This window comes from Panthera leo, chromosome B2 (genome assembly GCF_018350215.1).
Source record: "Panthera leo isolate Ple1 chromosome B2, P.leo_Ple1_pat1.1, whole genome shotgun sequence".
NCBI lineage: Eukaryota > Metazoa > Chordata > Mammalia > Carnivora > Felidae > Panthera > Panthera leo.
Window position 1 is genome coordinate 8594201 of NC_056683.1, and position 20032 is coordinate 8614232.

The 20032-nt window shown below is 39.2% G+C and overlaps 1 protein-coding gene and 1 pseudogene across 5 annotated transcripts in view; one reads left to right on the top strand and one right to left on the bottom strand.

Moving 5' to 3' along the window:
* CDKAL1 (CDK5 regulatory subunit associated protein 1 like 1) overlaps window positions 1-20032 on the bottom strand; it is a 707644-nt gene that overhangs the window by 501090 nt on the left and 186522 nt on the right. For all 5 annotated transcript variants that reach the window (XM_042937784.1, XM_042937785.1, XM_042937782.1 and 2 more), the window contains exon 7: window positions 12921-12969. In XM_042937784.1, coding sequence (XP_042793718.1) covers window positions 12921-12969 — 49 coding nt within the window. The remainder of the gene's footprint in view (window positions 1-12920; window positions 12970-20032) is intronic.
* Window positions 7685-8675, top strand: LOC122219240 (annotated as a pseudogene).

Sequence of the window (20032 nt, forward strand, 5' to 3'; positions counted from 1 at the left end):
AAAGTATTTAGAAAAATTTTAACTAAGGAGGAAAAGATCTCTAGAATGGAGGCACACTCAGTCAGTTAAGCATCCAACTTCAGCTGGGGTCATGAGCCCATGGTTTGTGCATTTGAACCCGGCATCGGGCTCCACGCTGACAGTGTGGAGCCTGCTTGGGATTCTCTCACGCTTTCTCTTTCTCTCTCAAAAATAAATAAACTTAAAAAAAAAACCTCTACAATGAAATTGTAAACTCTGATGAAATAAGGTGAAGAAGACATATATAAATGGAAAGGTATCCCATGTTCATGGATTAGAAGAATCAATGTTGTTAAAATGTCAATACTAACAAAACCCATCCATCAATTCAGTGCACTCCCCGTAAGATTACAGAGGCATTTTTGCTTATAGAAGAAAGAAACACACTTCTAAAATCTATATGGAACTAGAAAAGATCCCAAATAGCCAAAGAAATCCTGAGAAAGAGGAACAAAGCAGGAAGTATCCTACTTCGTGATCTCAAACTACACTTACACAGTTATAGTCATCAAAACAGTATGGTACTGAAAGTCCAGAAATAAACCCATGCCTATAGAGCCAAGTAATATTTGACAAGGGAGCAAACAATACTCAATGGAAAAAAAGGCAATCTATTCAATAAATGGTGCTGGGATCACTAGATATTTATGTATAAAACGATGAAACTGGACCCACATCTTACATCACACAAAAATTAACTCAAAACGGATTAAAGACCTGAAACTAAAAAACTCCTAGAAGAAAAAATAGGAACAAATCTCCTTGACATGGGTCTTAGTAATGATTTTTGGATATGACACTTAAAGCACAAGCAACAAAATCAAAAATCAGCAAGTGGGACTACATTAAACTAAAAATCCCACAGAGCAAAAGAAACCATCGAAAGAAAAGAAAGAAAGAAAGAAAAAGAAAGAAAGAAAGAAAGAAAGAAAGAAAGAAAAAAAGAAAGAGTAAGAAAGAAAGGGAAGAAAGGAGGCTAGATGGAAGGAAAAAAGGAAGGAAGGACAGATGGACGAAGGAAGGAAGGAAACCTACAGAATGGGAAAAAATATTTGCAAGCCATCTTATCTGTTGAGGGGTTAATATCCAAAACACATAAAGAACTCATATAACTCAATAGTAAACACACACACACACACACACACACACACACACACACACAAAACAAACAAAAAAACAACAAATAACCCAATGAAAAACTGGTCAGAGGGCATAAATAGACATTTCTCCAAAGGAGATATACAAAAGGCCAACAGGTACATGAAAAGATGTTCAACATCACTAGTCACTAGGGAAAAGCAAATTAAAGCCACAATGATATACCATCCCACACCTGTTAGAATGACCATCATCAAAAACCACAAGAGATAGGAGCACCTGAGTGATACAGTTGACTAAGCGTCTGACTTTGGCTCAGGTCATGGTCTCACAGTTCATGAGTTCAAGCCCCATGTCAGGCTCTGTGCTGACCAGCTCAGAGCCTGGGACCTACCTCAGATTCTGTGTCTCCCTCTCTCTCTACCCCTTCCCACTCACGCTCTGTCTCTCTCTCTCAAAAAATGAATAAGCATTCACACACACACACACACACACACACACACACAACAGATAAACGATAGCATGCCTGTAGAGATAAGAGAACCTTTGTGTATTGCGGGTAGGATTGTAAACTGATACAGCCACTATGGGAAACATTTATGGAGAATCCTCAAAAAATTAAAAATAGAACTACCATATGATATAGCAATTCCATTTTTAAGAATATATCCAAAGGTAATTAAAACACTAACTCATAAAGATATCTTGCACCCCATATTTAAAGCAATATTACTTATGACAGCTACAATATAGAAACAACCTAAGTATCCATCAATGGATGAATGTATACAGAAGTTGTGCTTTATAGTCACAATGGAATATTATTCAGCCACAAAAAAGAGTAAAGAAATCCTACCATGTGCAGTAACACGTGTGGACCTTGCAAGCATTCTGCTGAACTAATAAAGACAAATACTGTGTGATCTCACTTACGTGGGGGGCATGGAGAAGGGAAGGAAGAGGAAATGAAATCCAAACTAATAGTAGAAGAGATCAGATTTGTGGTTACCACGGGTAAGGGGGCTGGTGAAGGAGAGAAGAGGGGGAATTGCAGGGAAGCGGTCAAAGGTACAAACTTGCAGTTAGAAGATAAATAGGTACTAGGGATGTAAAGTGCAGCACGGTGACTGTGGCTAACACTGCTGTATGGCATACAGGAAAGCTGTTAGGAGAGTTAATCCTAAGAGTTTCATCACAAAGCAAAAAATCTTCCCCTTTGTTCTTTTCTTCCTTCTTTCCTTTTGATGGTATCTAGATGAGAAGGTGCAGGTTAGCTGAACTCAGTATGGTATTCATTTCATAATATATAGGAATCAAACCATCATGCTGTACATCTTAAATTTATACAGTGATGTACATCAATTATCTCTCCATAAAACTGGAAGGGTGGGGGGGGGAGGGAAACATCAGAGAGATTAATGCCTCGAAAACAGAATGAAAAGGGGGCAGAGTTGAAGGAGGGAAGAGGAGTGAAACTGCAGGTGAACCAGCTCATACTGACCCCTAGAGGCCACTGTACAGGTTTGGCTTTTACTCTGAGTGAGGTAAGGTGGGGGGGGGGGGGGGGGGGGACCACGGAAGTAAAGGAGGGACATGGTCCCACCTGTGTTTAAAAAAAAAAAACACAAAATTGCAAGAGTTAATGTGTAAGTCCAATTTCCACAGTAGGCAACTCCTTGTTAATATTTAAACAAGGAAGGATGGGGCTACTTTCGCAGACAGATCAGTGGGACCACTAATAGGAGGGTTGGGTCATGGGAAGCCTGAGAGGTTCAAGCTCAAAGTAATTTCCTTTCTTGTTTTGAACAATTAAATCCACTGAACCATTTTAACAGTGTATTATGTGAAAACTCTGGTAAGACTGTCAAACTAACAAACTATTCAACCCCATGTACCTCCCATGTAGCCCTACCACCAGAATGAAGAAACAAAAGTTAATGAAATACCCAAGACTTCATAAAAATTAATTCTGTTAATAAAGAAAGGTGGGTTCAAACCATAAGAAAATGAGTCTTTGAACAAAAAAGGAAATATACGTGATGAACACACTAAAGCAGTGTAATTGAAGACAAACCAAAAACATATAAAACAATTCTGAAGGTATCATAAAGTAGCAGAATCCACCTGGGGCGGGGGGGGCACAGGAAAGCATTTATTTTAGTTTTAAAAGCTTTAACGGCAGAAAAATATTAGACAAAATGAAAGTTATTTAACTAGATTTTCATTTTTTCAAAACGGTCAACATGACCATTTATAATGTTTAAAGAAGATCCTTATCAGCATCTATTGGATACTTTGCAGCTAGGGCTGCTCAACTGTATATGTGTGGCTGGAAATAGAACTGATAATTTAGCTAATGAAGTTAGAAAAATACAGACAAGATACAACATGGTGGTTTCTCTAATAGATGGTCCTTTCCAGTCATTATTCCAAACCAGTCATTACAAAATAAAGTGACATGAGAAACCAACTTAAAGTCCCGTGGTAGAACTTTGTTGTTGGAGACCATAAGGAAATGTTCCCGATTCATCCTTTGAAAACCATTATGATTTGGAAGAGGCTATCTAAGAAAGATTCAATGGATAAAAAATATCCATTCTAGAAATAATGGATATGGAAGGATAGAGAACAAATACGTTAAAATCCTATTGCTAATCTCGGGGACCAAAAGAGGGGGAGAGAGGAAAAAACATAAACTGACTCATTTAAGAAGGTAGCAAAATACAATGATTGTGAAACTATAACCACTTATTAACAAGGTACATAAACTTAAACAGGCTCATTGGAAAAAAAAAAAAAACTAAATAAACAACAGCAATAAATTCCTGACTTCTTTAGTTATTACGAGATAGAAGTTATCACTTAATTATACCAGTGAGACTGAGAAGTATTTCCAATATATAAAACCAATGTGCAACATTTTCCACCACATTCCAACTATATAACTGTGTCAGCGATTACACACACTGAGAGGATGCACAGAAGTGTCCCTTTTGAAAGCATACTTTGAAAATGAGTAAAATGATTTTACTGGAAAACCCTGAAAAAAGTAGATGTGCTTTTATGGTCCAACCAACACCATGCCAGATGGACCATGTTACGTACCCAAGCTCAATTTACTTACTCATTAAGTTTGGAAAACATCCTCAAGTAAATCTCCACGGGACTTTTGGGAGGTTACTCAGTTATTAACACTGATAAAAACCATCCTTGATATAATAGTTTTGCCTTCCAGTCTCAATTCATGACAAGTTTATACTTTGAATTAGTATCAAATGCAAAGTACAAAATCTGACACACTGAAGAGCAATGTGTTAAATAGGGAGGAGCTATTTGGCGAAGTACCCTGGGAATTTAGGTCAGTCTAATCCAAGGTTGCATCAATTACTGAGAAGTTAAGGGAAACGGAAAATCAATTAAACTTGCAGATTGTGCCATATTGGGAAAGTCTTGAATTACCAACACTGGAGGCATTTGGAATTAGACTGAATGAAATACCAGCAAACGTATTATTAACAACGGAGGCCTCTCATATTAGAGGGGAAGAAACATGACTTAATAGTAAAAACATTTTTCCAACTTCAATAGGCAATGTTTATTTGCAATCATTTGTCTTACGTTATCCAGTAGACTACCTTTACAAAGAGAAGAATTTAAAGGATTCTTTATTTGTTTGGAGGACTTAATGAACACGTATCAGAAGAAATACAGATCTATATTCCCTTCACAGATTTCATACAAAAAAAAAATTTTTTAACGACCATGTAAACCAAGACTAAGGTACATGAATATTTTAAAATAAATAAATAAATATAAATACTTTAAACACTGTACTTCTTCTCTCAGAATCAGTTATATGCCTTGTTGAATTACCAAGATGATATGGAAAAAATCCTAAATTCATTATAGTCTGGTTTCTCCTAAAGTAAACGCTATAAACGGATGGAATTTTCAGGCCACTATTAAAATAGTGAAGATTCGTTCAGAATAACTTGAAATTTTCCATTTCGTTCCAACCAAGACAGATATAAATGGAATATGCTTTATATGGTTTTATGTTAATTACAATAGTTAAATGCTTTTGGGCATCAATGTAGCTTATTAATTCATTTTTTAAAACATTACTTGGTATAACATAAGCAGTAAGAAGAATGCCAACAGGCTGTGGCAGAGGCTGTATGTCCAAACTCCCTTCAAGGAAGACATATGAAGAGAGCCCAACAGGAATCAAATGTGGAAACAAGACAGTTATGGCACAATCCTCTTGTCAGGCAGTATTCCATCTGGCCTTTCTGGGCAAAGACTTGCTTCTCCATGGAGCATTTATCAATCAGGGTCCCAGCAAAGCAGATGGTACACTGCATAATTGAAGAGGTTTTAATAAAGGGACTATTTACTAAGGTTTGGCAAGGTTAGAAAAACCAACAAGAGACAATGCAATACTCTCAGGCTTGCAACAATGGGGTGCTGTTTCCACCCCTGGGCCTGAAAAAGCAAAGGAAGGGAACAACTAGAAGAACCTGGAGAAACAGATGAAGAGAGTGGGCCACCTGGCAGGATCTGTGGCCGCAGTTGAGGGAAGCACAAAACCAGCATAAGCAGAGAAGAGAGTGAGGAAGCGTTAACAAATACTCCCATCTCACACTCTAGTCAAGCCTCCAACCTCCAGCTGGAAAAATCCAATTAGATACCAAATAGTAAGGGACCTACTGATGCAATACATACACAGGTCAGCCTCTCTGGGCACACGTCAAGGTACAGAATGGGTCTGTAAGGGTAAACGGAAGTTATCCACTCGTGCAGGACCCCAAGACAAACATAGAGCAAGCTACAAATAATATACCAGGAACATCAAATAGCACATTTTGGCTGGAGCAGAAGGTGTATATATGGAACCAATGGAAGAAAAAGTGAAAATGACAGGGTAGAATAAAAGATAATTAAGATCACACTAAGAAGTCACAGTTTGAAGGTACACATGCAGGAAGGTAAAATAATCCCAGGATAATGGCAGCAGTGTATACAGTCAGATTGGAAGAAGAGTCACTTCTAGCAGTTAGATGATTCCAGCAGCCTCGGTATTAAGGAAGTAGTAAGAAACAGTAACAAAACTTGATCCCGTAGTATGTCCTGGGTATCTGAAAAATCATACCCATTTAAACCTCTCTATTTTGAACTAAGAAACCTGGGCCTCAGAAAACTAACCTGATGAGAGGCACCTGGGTGGCTCAGTCAGTTGACCCTCTGACTTCGGCTCAGGTCATGATCTCGCGGTTCATGAGTCCCAGCCCCACATCGGGCTCTCTGCTGTCACCCTGTCAGCACAGAGCCCGCTTCAGATCCTCTGTCTCCCTCTGTCTGCCAATCTCCCACCTGCGTTCTCCCAAAAATAAATATTTTTGAAAAAAGAAAGTAACCTGCTGAAAGTCAACCCAGAACTAATTAGCTATTACAAATGCCCACCAACTTGTGCTTTCTAAATGAAATATTGGCAACAGAAAGTGAAAAACAGAAGTTCATTGACAGGTCCAGACCTCCATCAACCAGGAGATCTCAGATGAGTCACCTGACCCCTTCCCTAGCTCACCTTCCTTATCTGCAACTAAGAGCACCTACCAAAATTATTTCTTCCATCTCTAAAGTTTTCCTGTTGCAATACTAATACTTAATTCATCAGTCTTGCCACCCTCAAGTCAATCTGCCAATGAACATCCCCATCAACTTCATCTTCAACTCATCCCTGGCTGTGAACTCTCAAATTAAATCTGATTTCAGTCTCCCCAACAAATGCACTCAAGCAAAAACTCTTCAGTGAGAGGCCATCTCCAGTCAACTCAACCTACAGGTGATAGGCCTTCTGTGATACTGTGATATAACAGAAAGTATATATTTGCTTTCATCCTCATTTCCTAGTACAGAGCCCCTACAACTCTTATAATTCCCTGAGTGATAAGGGTGAGAGGAGCATTTATGGTTATTCTTAATAAGCCCTTTTCAACCATATCTGGATTCATGCTAATGAGGTAACTCTTAAGAGGATGGGGGCTGGTTGTCAAAGGAACCAACAATGTAATTAAAAGGTTGGAACTTTCATCTCCAACCCCAAACTTTGGGAGTTCAAGCAGCACTGGCCAATGATTTCATCAATCATGCCTAGGTAATCCACAGAAACCCTCCACGTTGGTGAATGTACTGAGGTGCTGGGAGAGTGGCATACCCAGAGAGGGCATGGAAGCTCCACTTCCATTAGCACATAGCTTGCCCTGTGCATTTCTTCCATGTGGATGTTCCTGAGTTGTATCCTTTACAATAAACCAGTAATAATAAGTAAAAGGTTTTCCTGAATTCTATAAGCCACTCTAGCAAGTCATCAAACCTAAGTAGGGGGTCATGGGAACCAAATTTACAGTTGGTCAGAAGTATAGGTGACAATTCTTACAATGGATATCTAGAGTGGTGGGTAGTCTAATGAAACTGAGCCCTTAACCTATGAGGTCTACACTAACTCCAGACGGTTCATGTCAAAATTGCTCAGTACAGCCCTTTTGATTCCCTGAGCAACACCATGGTGGTTGGGAAAAACAAGTACATTATGAAAGGGGGCAAAAAGGAAGGCAAGAAGAAAGTGGCTAATACATTTTCTAAGAAAGATTGGTAGGATGTAAAAGCACCAACTATGTTCAATAGAAGAAATATTGGAGGGGGCACCTGGGTGGCTCAGTCAGTTAAGCATCCACTTTGGCTCAGGTCATGATCTCACAGTTCATGGATCTGAGCTCTGCTTCAGGCTCTGTGCTGACAGCTTGGAGCCTGGAGCCTGCTTAGGATTCTCTCTCTCCCTCTCTCTCTGCCCCTCCCCTGCTTGCGCTCTGTCTCTCTCTCTCTCTCAAAAATGAACGAACATTAAAAAAAATTTTTTTTTTTAAATATTGGAAAAAACACTAATCACAAGAACTCAAGGAATCAAAATTGCATCTGATGGCCTCCAAGACAGTGTTTGAGAAGTGAGCCTTGCTGATCTGCAGAACAATGAAGTTACATTTAGAAAATTCAAGCTAATTATTGAGGATGTTCAGCGCAAAAACTTCCTGTCTAAGTTCCATGGCATGGATCTTACCACTGACAAATGGTGCTCCATGGTCAAAAATGGCAGACCATGACTGAAGCTCACATTGATGCCATGACTAGGAATGGTCATTTGCTTCATCTATTTTGTGTTGATTTTACTTAAAAATGCAACAATCATATTCAGAAGACCTCTTATGCTAAGCACCATAGGTCTGCCAAATTCCAAAAAAGATGATGGAAGTCATGACCCAAGAGGTACACACAAATGACTTGAAAAGAGTGGTCGAGAAATAGACTCCAAATGGCATCGGAAAAGGCTTGTCAGTCTATTTACCCACTCCATGATGTCTCTGTCAGAAAAGTAAAAATGCTGAAAAAGCATTGGGAAGTACGAACTGGTAAAACTGATTAAGCTTCATGGTGAAGGTTCTGGAAAAGCTCCTGGGGATGACACCAGTGCTAAAGTTGAACAAGCTGATGGAATGTGAGCCCCTGGTCCAAGAATCTTGTTTAAAACTCTAACATTTAATGGTGACAAATAAATTAAAAAAAAAAAAAAATGATTTGTGATATTTAAATAACAAAAATTGTTTTGTATAGAAAACCTACATATTCAGTGTCCCAAGTATTGTCATTATAGAAAAACGTACTTTATCTTTACCTTCTATGATTTCCTATAAGAAATTATACCCCTGCAAGCCATTTGACCACATTCAGAGCACAATATTACTGGGTTTTTTTTATTAGACTTTATTTTTCAGATCAGTTTTAGGTTCCCAGCAAAATCGAGCAGAACAGAGTTCCTATAGACCACCCCACCACCAAGCTGTCCCCAATTATCAACATCCTCCATCAGAATGGTACATTTGTTACATCAATGAACCTATGATGACACGTCATTATAACTCAAAGACCGTATTACAGTTCACTCATGGTACTAAACATTCTATGGGTTTGGAAAAATGTGTAACACCATGTATCCACCACTATAGTATCATACAGAATAGTATCACTGCCCTAAAACATTCCTTTGTAGCCTGCCTATTCATTTCTCTCCCCTCTTCCCCAACACTGGCAACACTGATCTTTTTACTATCTCTTTGTTTTTTCCTTTTGCAGAAGCCACAGAGTTGGAATCATCCAATGTGCAGCCATTTCTGATTGGCTTCTTTCACTCAGTAATGAGATTGAAGTTTCCTCTATACCATTTCATAACTTGATTGCTCATTTCTTTTCAGCACTGGTTACCATCCCATTGCCTCTATGTACCACAGTTCATCCTTGCACGGAAGGACATCTTGCTTGCTTGCACTTTCGGCAATTATGGTTAATAAAGCAGCTATAAACATCTGTGTGCAGGTTTTTGTGCAGACACAAACTTTCAAGTCCTCTGGGTATATGCCAAAGAGCATGGTTGCTGCCTCATATGCTAAAAGTACGTTAGTCTTGTAAGAAACTGCCAAACTGGTTTCCCAAATGGCTGCACCATTGCACACTCCTACCGGCAATGAAGGAGAGTTCCTGTTATTCCGCACTCTCACCAGCATTTGGGGTTGTCAGTGGTCCAGATTTTAGCCATACAAGTAAATGTGCTGTGGTATCTCCTTCTTTCACTCGAATTTCCTTAATGACACATGAGGTGGATCATCTTTCATGTGCTTATTTTCCATCCATGTATCTTCTCTGGTGAAGTGTCTGATGAGGTATTTAGTCCGTTTTTTTAACTGGGTACTTTATTTTCTTACTCTTGAGCTTTAAAAGTTCTTTATGTATTTTAGATAATATTCCTTCATCAGATTTATCTTTTGCAAACATTTTCTCCCAGTATCTGACTTGTCTTCTTACTCTCTTGACAGTCTTCTCTTGCAGAGGAGAAATTCTTAATTTTAATGGAGTCCAGTTTGTCAGTTCTTTCTTTCACAGATCAAGCCTTTGGTGTTGCATCTACAAAAGCCATCCACACCCCAGGTCACATACATTTTCTTCTGTGCTATCTTTATCGCCATTAATTAAAATACGTGTGTGTGTGTGTGTGTGTGTGTGTGTGTGTGTACACATATATATACGTATACATACATACATACATATGTATACGTATATATACATATATATATACGTATATATATATACACGTATACATATGTATGCATACGTATATGGAGTAGCCAGCATGCAGCTGGTACTTAAGACAGAGGAGGAGTAAGGCGATTAAACCCTCAAGCATCCTGAAGCACTGCTTTCAGAAGCTCAATCAAAGAACCGCTAACACAGTGAGTCTCCAGCGGGAGAGGTCAGGGAAGTCAGGGTACAGTCACGTGGATGCAGGATCACACTTAGGAGCACAGGCAAGGGAGGAGGCCAGCCTGGATACAAACCCCAACTCTGCGCTCACCAGCCGTGTGCCTCTGGATCTTAACTTCCTCAACCAAGAAATGGGGAGAATATTTAGAGCCACTTCACCTCACAGGGCTGTTGTGAAGATGAAAGGAGTAGTCATATGACGCGCTTAGCGCCTGTCCCACGGAGCCTGTCCCTCCCAGCCTGTCCCCCTGAGCCTGCACAATACACACCAGCACTTCTGTTTCTGCATTCTTCAAAACGGGACGTGGGCACGCGGTCTGCTTTTTAATCATGATGTTTCATTTTATTTTGAAATTTCAAAGAAGATTCAGGGAGACTCTGATTCTCCTATTCTCTGGTTATCTAATAAATCGATGAGTCAAAATAAATGAGGAACAGCATGTGGAAGGTAGCAGACACAAGCCAGCTGGAAAACTATGGGGTTAAAATCTCAACTTGGTGAAAGCAGTGTTTTCTTTTTTTAAACACACAATCCCCACTTGTAATAAAACAATTAAAATTTTAAGTGAAAAGCTCAATTCATTTAATATTTCAATATTATATTATTGGTTTTTATTTGTACTAATCTAAAAGGGGAAAATAGACTATGAGTATTTAAAAATTAAACCATATAAGTGAGGATAATTTATTTCTCAGTGACTTCAAAAGGAATCTGGTTCAAAGAACAGTGACTAACAAAATAAAGCATGATTCTATTTTCCAGTGTAACTACAAAAATTATACACAAGAGAGTATCAAAATTGAATACTACTTTTAAAAGTACTTTCTTTTTTTAAGTTTTTTAAATTTATTTTGACAGAGACAGAGACCACACGAGTGAGGGAGGGACAGAGTGAGAGAGGGAGAAGGAGCAGGCTCCAAACCACCAGCACAGAGCCTGATGTGGAGCTCGAACCCACGAAGCTGTAAAATCATGACCTGAACAGAAACCAAGAGCTGGACGCTGAACCAACCAGGCCACCCAGGGCCCTTAAAAGTCCTTTTTTTTTCTTTTTTTAATGTTTGTTTATTTTTGAGAGAGGGAGAGACAGAGCATGACTTGGGGAGGTGCAGAGACAGGGAGATAGAGAATCTAAAGCCAGCTCCAGGCTCTGAGCTGTCAGCACAGAGCCCGACCCGGGGCTCGAACCCACCAACTGTGAGATCATGACCTGAGCCAAAGTCAGACGTTCAACCGACTGAGCCATCCAGGTACCCCAAAAGTACTTTTAAAAATCATTAACTACAACCAATTAGGTGATATAAAAACCTGCAAATAACATCAACTATATCTAAATAAAACGGCAAAAAAATACACATAAATCATTTCCTTATCTTAAAATTGGTTAAATTATCTCTTCCTGATCTGAAACTCAAAATCCATTTTGCAGAAAAATAAAAATGAGATTAAAAAACGATTATGACCTGACTCATTTACAAGCCAATCAGATATATGCCTCCTGCATTAGATTGGTCAATGGACGAAGTAATCAAGGACAAAATGTTACAACTTTATATCTAAATAAATGTTAACTAAGTGATATTTTTATAATATAGTTCAAACAATACAGTAGCTTCCCTTTCTTACCAGCCAGAGGATATGGTCCAAGACCGCCAGTGGATGCCTGACACTATATATCTATATATATCTATATAGAGATATATATCTCCATATATCCATATGTGTGTGTGTGTGTGTGTGTGTGTGTGTGTGTGTGTGTATGGTACCAAACCCTAGATGTACTGTTTTTTCCTGCACATGCAGAGCTCTGATGAAGTTGAATTTATAAATTAGCCCCAGTAAGGGATTAACAACAACTAACTAATAATAAAATAGAAAAATTACAACCACAGACTGTAATAAAAGTTATGTGGATGTGGTCTCTCTCTCTCTCAAAGTATCTTACTTTCAGGGCACCTGGGTGGCTCAGCTGGTTGAGCATCTGACTTCAGCTCAGGTCATGATCTCACAGTTCACAAGTTTGAGCCCCGCATCGGGCTCTGTGCTGACAGCTCAGAGCCTGGAGCCTGTTTCGGATTCTGTGTCTCCCTTTCTCTCTCTGTCCCTGCCCTACTCATGCTCTCTCTCTCTCTGTCTCTCAAAAACAAACAAACAAACAAACAAACAAAACATTTGAAAATTTAAAAAAAAAAAAAAATGTCTTCCTATCCCATATTCGCCCTTCTTCTTATGATGGTAAGATGAGCCGCGAGGTGAACGAGGCAGGCATGTGATGAGGGGTCAGGCTGCTACTGACCTTCTGATGGTAGTCAGGAGGAGGACCATCTGCTTCCGGACATGAGCTGACTGTGGCTAACCATATCCAGAAAGCAAAACTGCAGACAAAGGGGGACTACTGTATACATCTGCTTATCCCACTCGCAACAATTACCTTTAATGGTTTCCTCCACAACCTCTACCACTCGATCTATCTGTTGAACCTGAAAAGAAAACAAATGGTTAGATAAGCTATTTACATGAGACAAGAAACATTAATTAGTGTTGACCCTTCTGCTTGAGTCAATGAAACACATTTTTGTAAGCCCACGAACTCAGGTTTCCTTTAATTCATGCATTTGGAGATATTATAAAAAAAATTGTGTATTAATGTTTTATGTTACAGTGAAGTATGAAATTACCACTCTCCTGTCCTCCCATGATAATTGAAGAAGTAATAATACATTTAAATGAACCTCCTGGCGTGCTGTTAGCATAGCCTATCAACATCAACTCAACAGATCCAGGGACATAAACTGAAGTTTAATTAAAACATGTCTCTTCACACACACATTCTCTTCTTTTCATTCTTCAAAAAAAAATGGCACAAAATGACAACCTACGCAAAAGGACATGCTGGTAGTGAGATCTACCCCCTGTTCTATGCTTTATTACTCTAACACTGAAACACCTTTTAATGAATGTCTACCATGTGCTAGGCGCTGTGCTCGGGTCAAAGGAATACAAAGTCAAAGAGTGCATCTCAGAGAACCAAAGGGGATCTAAGAGTGGCTAGGGTGTAGAAGGAAAATGGAAAAAAGCAAAGACTGTACTTACTGCAAGAAGCTAAGGGAAGGGAGAAAGTCAAAAAGGAAAAAATCATAAGTTGATATCACTTACACCTTGCACAATCCTCAAGCTACAACTTTATAACAGAATACATGCTCATTGAAAAAATTCAAACAAATCAGAAATGTAAAAAGGAAATAAAGTAACCTGTAACATCCTACACCCTCCATTTCTGCTCCTAAGACAATATCATTCATAATAGTTCAATAAGTAGATACCAAGACATTTGTCAGTACAGAATATTTACATATAGCTTTGTTTTGCACTTTTTTCCTTATAAATTTTGAGATAAATAGGTACACAGATAGATGAGAGTGAAAATAACAATCCTGCCTCTATACATCATCAATACATAAGGTCCACTTCATTTATGTTACTAGCTGCCTAGTATCTCATGTAGAGATCTATCATAATGCATTCATTCATTCCCCAACTGATGGACCCTTATGTTATTTCTTTCACTATTATACAAAGATGCTGCAATGAACTCAAATGAGATAAGAACCTTCTAAAAAGACTTTAATAAAAGTGCAATGGCAACCCTCTTTTGAATATTCCATTGGCCTCAGTGTCTTACAGGAAATAAGGAAAGACTTGCGAGAACACACCTGAACTTGATTCTGCTTCTGACCACTCAGCCCAGCACAGTGGTAGGAGTAGCAATAATTATTGAGAAATTGCCAAAGGCAAAGTAAATCTCTGTTGGATCTTTAGTCCCAAACAAACCTGCCTTGCTGGAACCACCAGGTTCTGGTTTTATGAAGAGAATTCATGTGGCTTCCTTACAGAATGTGATCAAAGTCAAAATATCAGAGTTCAAAGAAGAGGAAAGCAGCCAGTAGGGTCAAATGGTACGAAGATAGTGAGTTAACATAAAGACTGGAATGTGTATGCCTGATTTAACAATGAGGGAATCGATGAACTTAGGGGAAGCAGTGAGCTCAGCAGTAATGAATCATAACTAAAAAAACAGTGACAGCAAATAGAGACTACTCTACAGACAGATGGATAGAAAGAAGAGGAGACACGAGCTGGTCAAATTTCCCAGTGAATGTGGGTGAATGAACAAGGTATCAGATGAGGATACAAGAGAGAGAATAAAAGTAATGCAAGATGAGATGATCCAATGGTGGAATTAAAACACAGAAGCTTTCCTACGCAGGTGGAGACCTAATCGCTCAAAGGGACCACTGCACCCAGCTCGGAAGCACATGGACTGAGAAAGAGAGTCAGAATAATCTGTAGAAGAAGCAGTTAAAACATTAAAAAGTTGAGGGTAAGATAAAACTGTAATATTCTTAAAAGAAAACATAGCCGTAAACGTAGGTGAACCTTAGGTTGGACGCTGGTATCTTAGACGTTATACCAAAACCATGAATGACAAAAGAAAAAAGATAAAACGAAATTATAACCTCTTGGTACATTAAAGGACACCATCAAGAATGTAACAAGACAACACAGAAAATGGGAGAACATTTTTGCAAATCATAAACACGATAGGATTTAGATTTGTATCTAAAATATATAAGGAGCTCCTGCAACTCAACAACGAAAAAAACAAATACTTAAAGGAGTAAATTTAATGTTATATATACTTTATAATAATGAGATACTACTCCATACCCACTAGGACGGCCATAATCAAAAGGGCAGACAATAACAAGTGTAGGCGAAGATACAGAGAAATTGGAACGTTTCTACATTTCTACATTGCTAGTGGGAATGTGGTAAAAGGGTGCAGCCGTTTTGGAAAATAGGCAGAGCCTCAAATAGTTAAACAGAGTTGCAACAGGATTCCAGTCCTTAGTATACACCCAAGAGAAATGAAGATACATGCCTACACAAAAAACTAGTACACAAATGTTTAAAGCAGCATTATTCCTAATAAGCAAAAGGTGGAACCAACTCAAGTTTCATCAGCTGACGAAGACATCAACAAAAGGGTAAACATCCATACAATGAAATATCATTAAACCGTAAAGGGGAACATAATAGACAGTAGTCCCCACTTTACCAGGAGTTTCACCTTCCACGGTTTCATTTACCTGCAATCCAGAAGCAGATGACCTTCCCTCTGACATATCATCAGAAAGTCAGCAGCAGCCTAATCCTACGTCACGGTGCACATGTCATTCCCGTCACGTAAGCATGTTATCATCTCACATCATCACAATGAGAAGGATGAGTACAGTACATTAAGATAGTGTGAGAAAGAGATCACATTCACGCATGAGATTACGCAATACGTTACATCACATTATGCTTTTATTATAGCATAGGACTATAACTGTTCTGTTTTAGCAATAGTAATTGTTGCTCATCTCTTACTGTCCCTAATTTATAAACTATGCTTTAGCATAAGTATGTATGTATAGGGGGAAAAAAAAAACACTGTATATATAGGGCTCAGGGCAATCCACAGTTGCTGTATGCACTGGGGGTCTTGGAATACATCCCCCCCCACCATGGATAAAGAGAGGAATACTATATGCTACAACATTATGCCAATCCAAAGCCAGACCAAATTAGTCAAATACTGTACGACTCCATGTATATGAACTGGCCAGAATAGGACAATCTTCAGAGACAAAGTATATCACTGAATGCCTGTGAACGGCAGTAAAAGAAATGAGCGAAGCTGCCAGGGAGGGCTGGGTTTCTTTTTGGAGTGCTGAAAATATTCTAAAATTGACTCTGGTGGATTGTGGCATACTTCTGAATATATTAAAAATCATTAAATTATACATGCTTCATGACAGCACTGTATGCTGTGTCCATTATATCTCAAAAAGGCTGTTATTACAATAATAATAATAATAATAATAATAATAATACAGGCTGACAGCAGTCAAACATTCTAATACCAAGGTCATGAACCTCAAGGAAAAACTGAGGATATATATTCCCAATTAAAGGAGGCTTAAAGAAACCTGAGAATTGAATGCAACTTCAAATATGGGGCTTTTTCTTTTCCTATCGAGGACATTACTGGGACAACCAGCAAGAGCTGAATACGGTCTTCACATAAGCCTACAGTGTACCAATGTTAATTTCCTGATTTTTATAATTATACTCTAAGAGTGTACAAAAATATTCTCATTTTTTAAATATACGGGTATTCAGAAGTAAAGAGGCATCACGTCTACATCTTACTCTCAAAGAATTAGAAAGAAATGTATATATACTTTTTTTTAAAAAAGATAATTATAAGCAAATTTATTAAAATATTAACATTTGCAGAATCTGGGTAAAGGGTATATGGTAATTCCTTTTGTTTGCAATTTTCCTGTCAGTGTGAAACTATGTCAAAATAAAAGTTTAAAATATATGTGTGTGCATATGTATATGTTGAATAAAGAGAATTTTTGTTTATGCTGATAGTCGCACAGAATTTATGCGAATGTATGTACGCAGCTGAAAATATATTATCTGATTTTTATGTTTTATTTTATACTGAGAGAGAGAGAGAGAGAGAGAATGAAAGCGCGCCAGGGTGGGGCAGAGAGATGGAGATGGAATGTGAAGCAGGCTCCAGGCTCTGAGCTGTCAGCACAGAGCAGGACGCAGGGCTCGAACTCACAAGGAGCAAGATCGTGAGCTGAGCCGAAGTCGGATGCTTAACCGACTGAACCACCCAGGCACCTCTATTGTCTCATCTTTTCAAAGAAGGACTTAATTCCATTTGCTTTATGGCAGAAAAATCAATGTTCCCTACACATAATTTAATCACTAGGTGCGTAGAGGGCCTCTAGAACTTGAAAAAGCGTCTACCAAACATTAAGAAAATAAAAACAGCACTTGATTACAAACACGCAGGGAGAAAGTTCAGTGAGCGATTTAAAGAAAATATTGTGTTGCTTCCATTTCTAGTGAGGTGGATACTGGAGGAAGTGATGGGACAAAAAGAAAGAAGGGGAAGCAGAGAAGGAAGGGAGAGAAGAGACGGGGGTTGGGGGGAAGCAGTTAAATGGGAGAGGGGAGTTAGAAGGCCAAAAAACAAAACAAAACAAAACAAAAACCACCAACACGTGGGAGGCAGGGAGAGAAGAAAAAACAATTACGAGAGAACAAACTCAAGATCCACGTAGGGTAATGAAGAATATATTGAATTCATTCTGGAGAGAAAAGGAAAGCTGTTCTTAATTAATACTATAAATTGTAGCCCTGAATACACAAGAGCTTAGTTTCTGGCATATAATTCAAATAAAATAAATAAAACAGTATCTCGTGTCCTTCAGGCACTTAGTTATAAATATACAGGGAAAAAAAAGGCATGCAGTATGTTCTATTACTGACTCCATATGTTGTCGACAATGAAGAAAGGAGTTAGTGAACAAACAATTCATAAATAACATTAACGAGTCACTCTGCTGCAGAACTTTTAAAAGAAATCCATCAAAATATTTTATTCAGCTATTACGAACTACTCCAAATTTATAACTAAACACACACGGAAGAAACAAACTTACACAAAGTCACCTAAAGCAATCAAAGTGCTCTTCGTTTAGAGCGGTGCCGTCCGACAGACCTCTCTACACCGACGGAAGCGTTTCTATGTTGTGCCACCCAACGTGGCAGCCAACGGCCCCCTGTAGTCACTGCGTACTTGAAGTGTGGCTACTGTGACCGACCAGCTTTCAACGTGAACTGACTCCAACGGTCAGATGCAGCTATTGGCAGGTCACACCAGAAAGCGCAGGTTTAGAGTGTGGCTCGGCCAGCCACCCAACCTGTGGCAATTCGCGACACACCTCAGACCCAGTTCTGCCAACCAGGCTTTAAAAAAGTCCCGTCAGGGAGCAGGCTGATACCGTCTGGAGGTCAGCGGCTCTTGCCCTAGCAGCTTTTGCCCGAACAACGAGCCACAAGGTACGTTAATGACTAGTAACGGCACAGTGACAGCTAACATTTCTTGAGCAATTACCACGTCCCAGGCTCTGCGCTAACACGTCACATGCTCTAGCACATTTAATCCTCAGACATTCCTAGGCAGGAGGTACTACTGTTATTTCGGAGGCTAAAGGAGCCAAGGCACAAGGGTACCCGGCGAAAGTCTGGCCAGGTGTTTTTGGCAGATCTCATCCGGGAGTGGCACACGGGATGTGGGTGGTACGTTTTATGACTGTTCCTTTTCCTATACACGTGGAGGCCATCACTAAAGGATCACAGAATGCCACCCGACTGAACTTGGACTTTCAAGAGACCCCGGTAACAACTATTCCCCCAACCTCTGCCCACAAATCACCACTGGCATGCATGCACTCACTTCACAAGTATCTATTAAGCACCAGCTAAACACAAAGCACTGTCTAGCAACTGGGGACACGATGGTGGAAAATACAAAGTCCCTGCTTCATGGGCCTTACATTCTAATGGGGAGGGGGAGGGGGGCAAAACACGTTCAACAACTGAAAATGTTCATTTCTTGTCATGACAGATACCACGAAGAAAATAAAATATGGAAGTGGCAGGAGGTAGAAAGGGCAATTCTGCCACGGTGGTCCAGTAAACATCTCAACAGGCAGCACTAATCCTGGGACCTGAACCATATGACAGGAGCATCAACGTGAACCTCCAGGGCAGAGACAGAAATGGCGGTGAGTGAGGGGCAGAGCGACAGGGGAGGCGGTCAGATAGTTGGGTGGGGGAGGCCCGGTGAAACGCTGTACCAAATGCTATGCTGTTCAGATCCCACTCTGCTTGCACAAGGACGGCACTGTGGGGTCAAGAGAACCCCTTCAACAGCAGCACTGAGGCTAATTCTATTGAAAATGTACCCATATTTCTCTATTACTTGGTGTGAGTGCTTTTATACTTGCACGGATCTGGCTGGGGCTTTACTATTTCTAGACTTCATCCCGAGGCACCTCAAATCCTTTCAGAAAAAAGGTGAATACATTATAGGTACATATTCACACAGATCCAAAGGAATTCTCTCATTGTCTCCTTTAATTGATTGTATGTAAATAAACTAGGACAACCTGTCCTGTCATTACCATTCTAATTAAAAATACCAATACCAGACCAAAACTTCAAAATCACCTATACACCCTATCAACCTTTAAAAAAAAGAAAAAGGAAAAGGAAAAGGAAAAGGAAAAGAAAAAGAAAAAGAAAAAGAAAAAGAAAAAGAAAAAGAAAAAGAAAAAAAAAGAACAAGAAAAAGAACAAGAAAAAGAAAAAAAGAAAAAGAAAAAAAGCCTTTCTTTCTCTGTTAAGAACTATACTATAAAAAACTTCTCACTTTTACCATAAGGGGAGTCTGATTCAATAATCAGCATCTGATAGGTTAAAGGTCAATATGGACTTCTCTCTTGAAAAAAAAAACAAAAACAAAAACAAAAGGCATTTTTCTCCCAAAAGTTTTCTCCAAGTTGTGAAGGGAAAGTCCCTACCTCTATCCATGGTTTTGCAAGACAGCTCAATGTCCAAACCTCT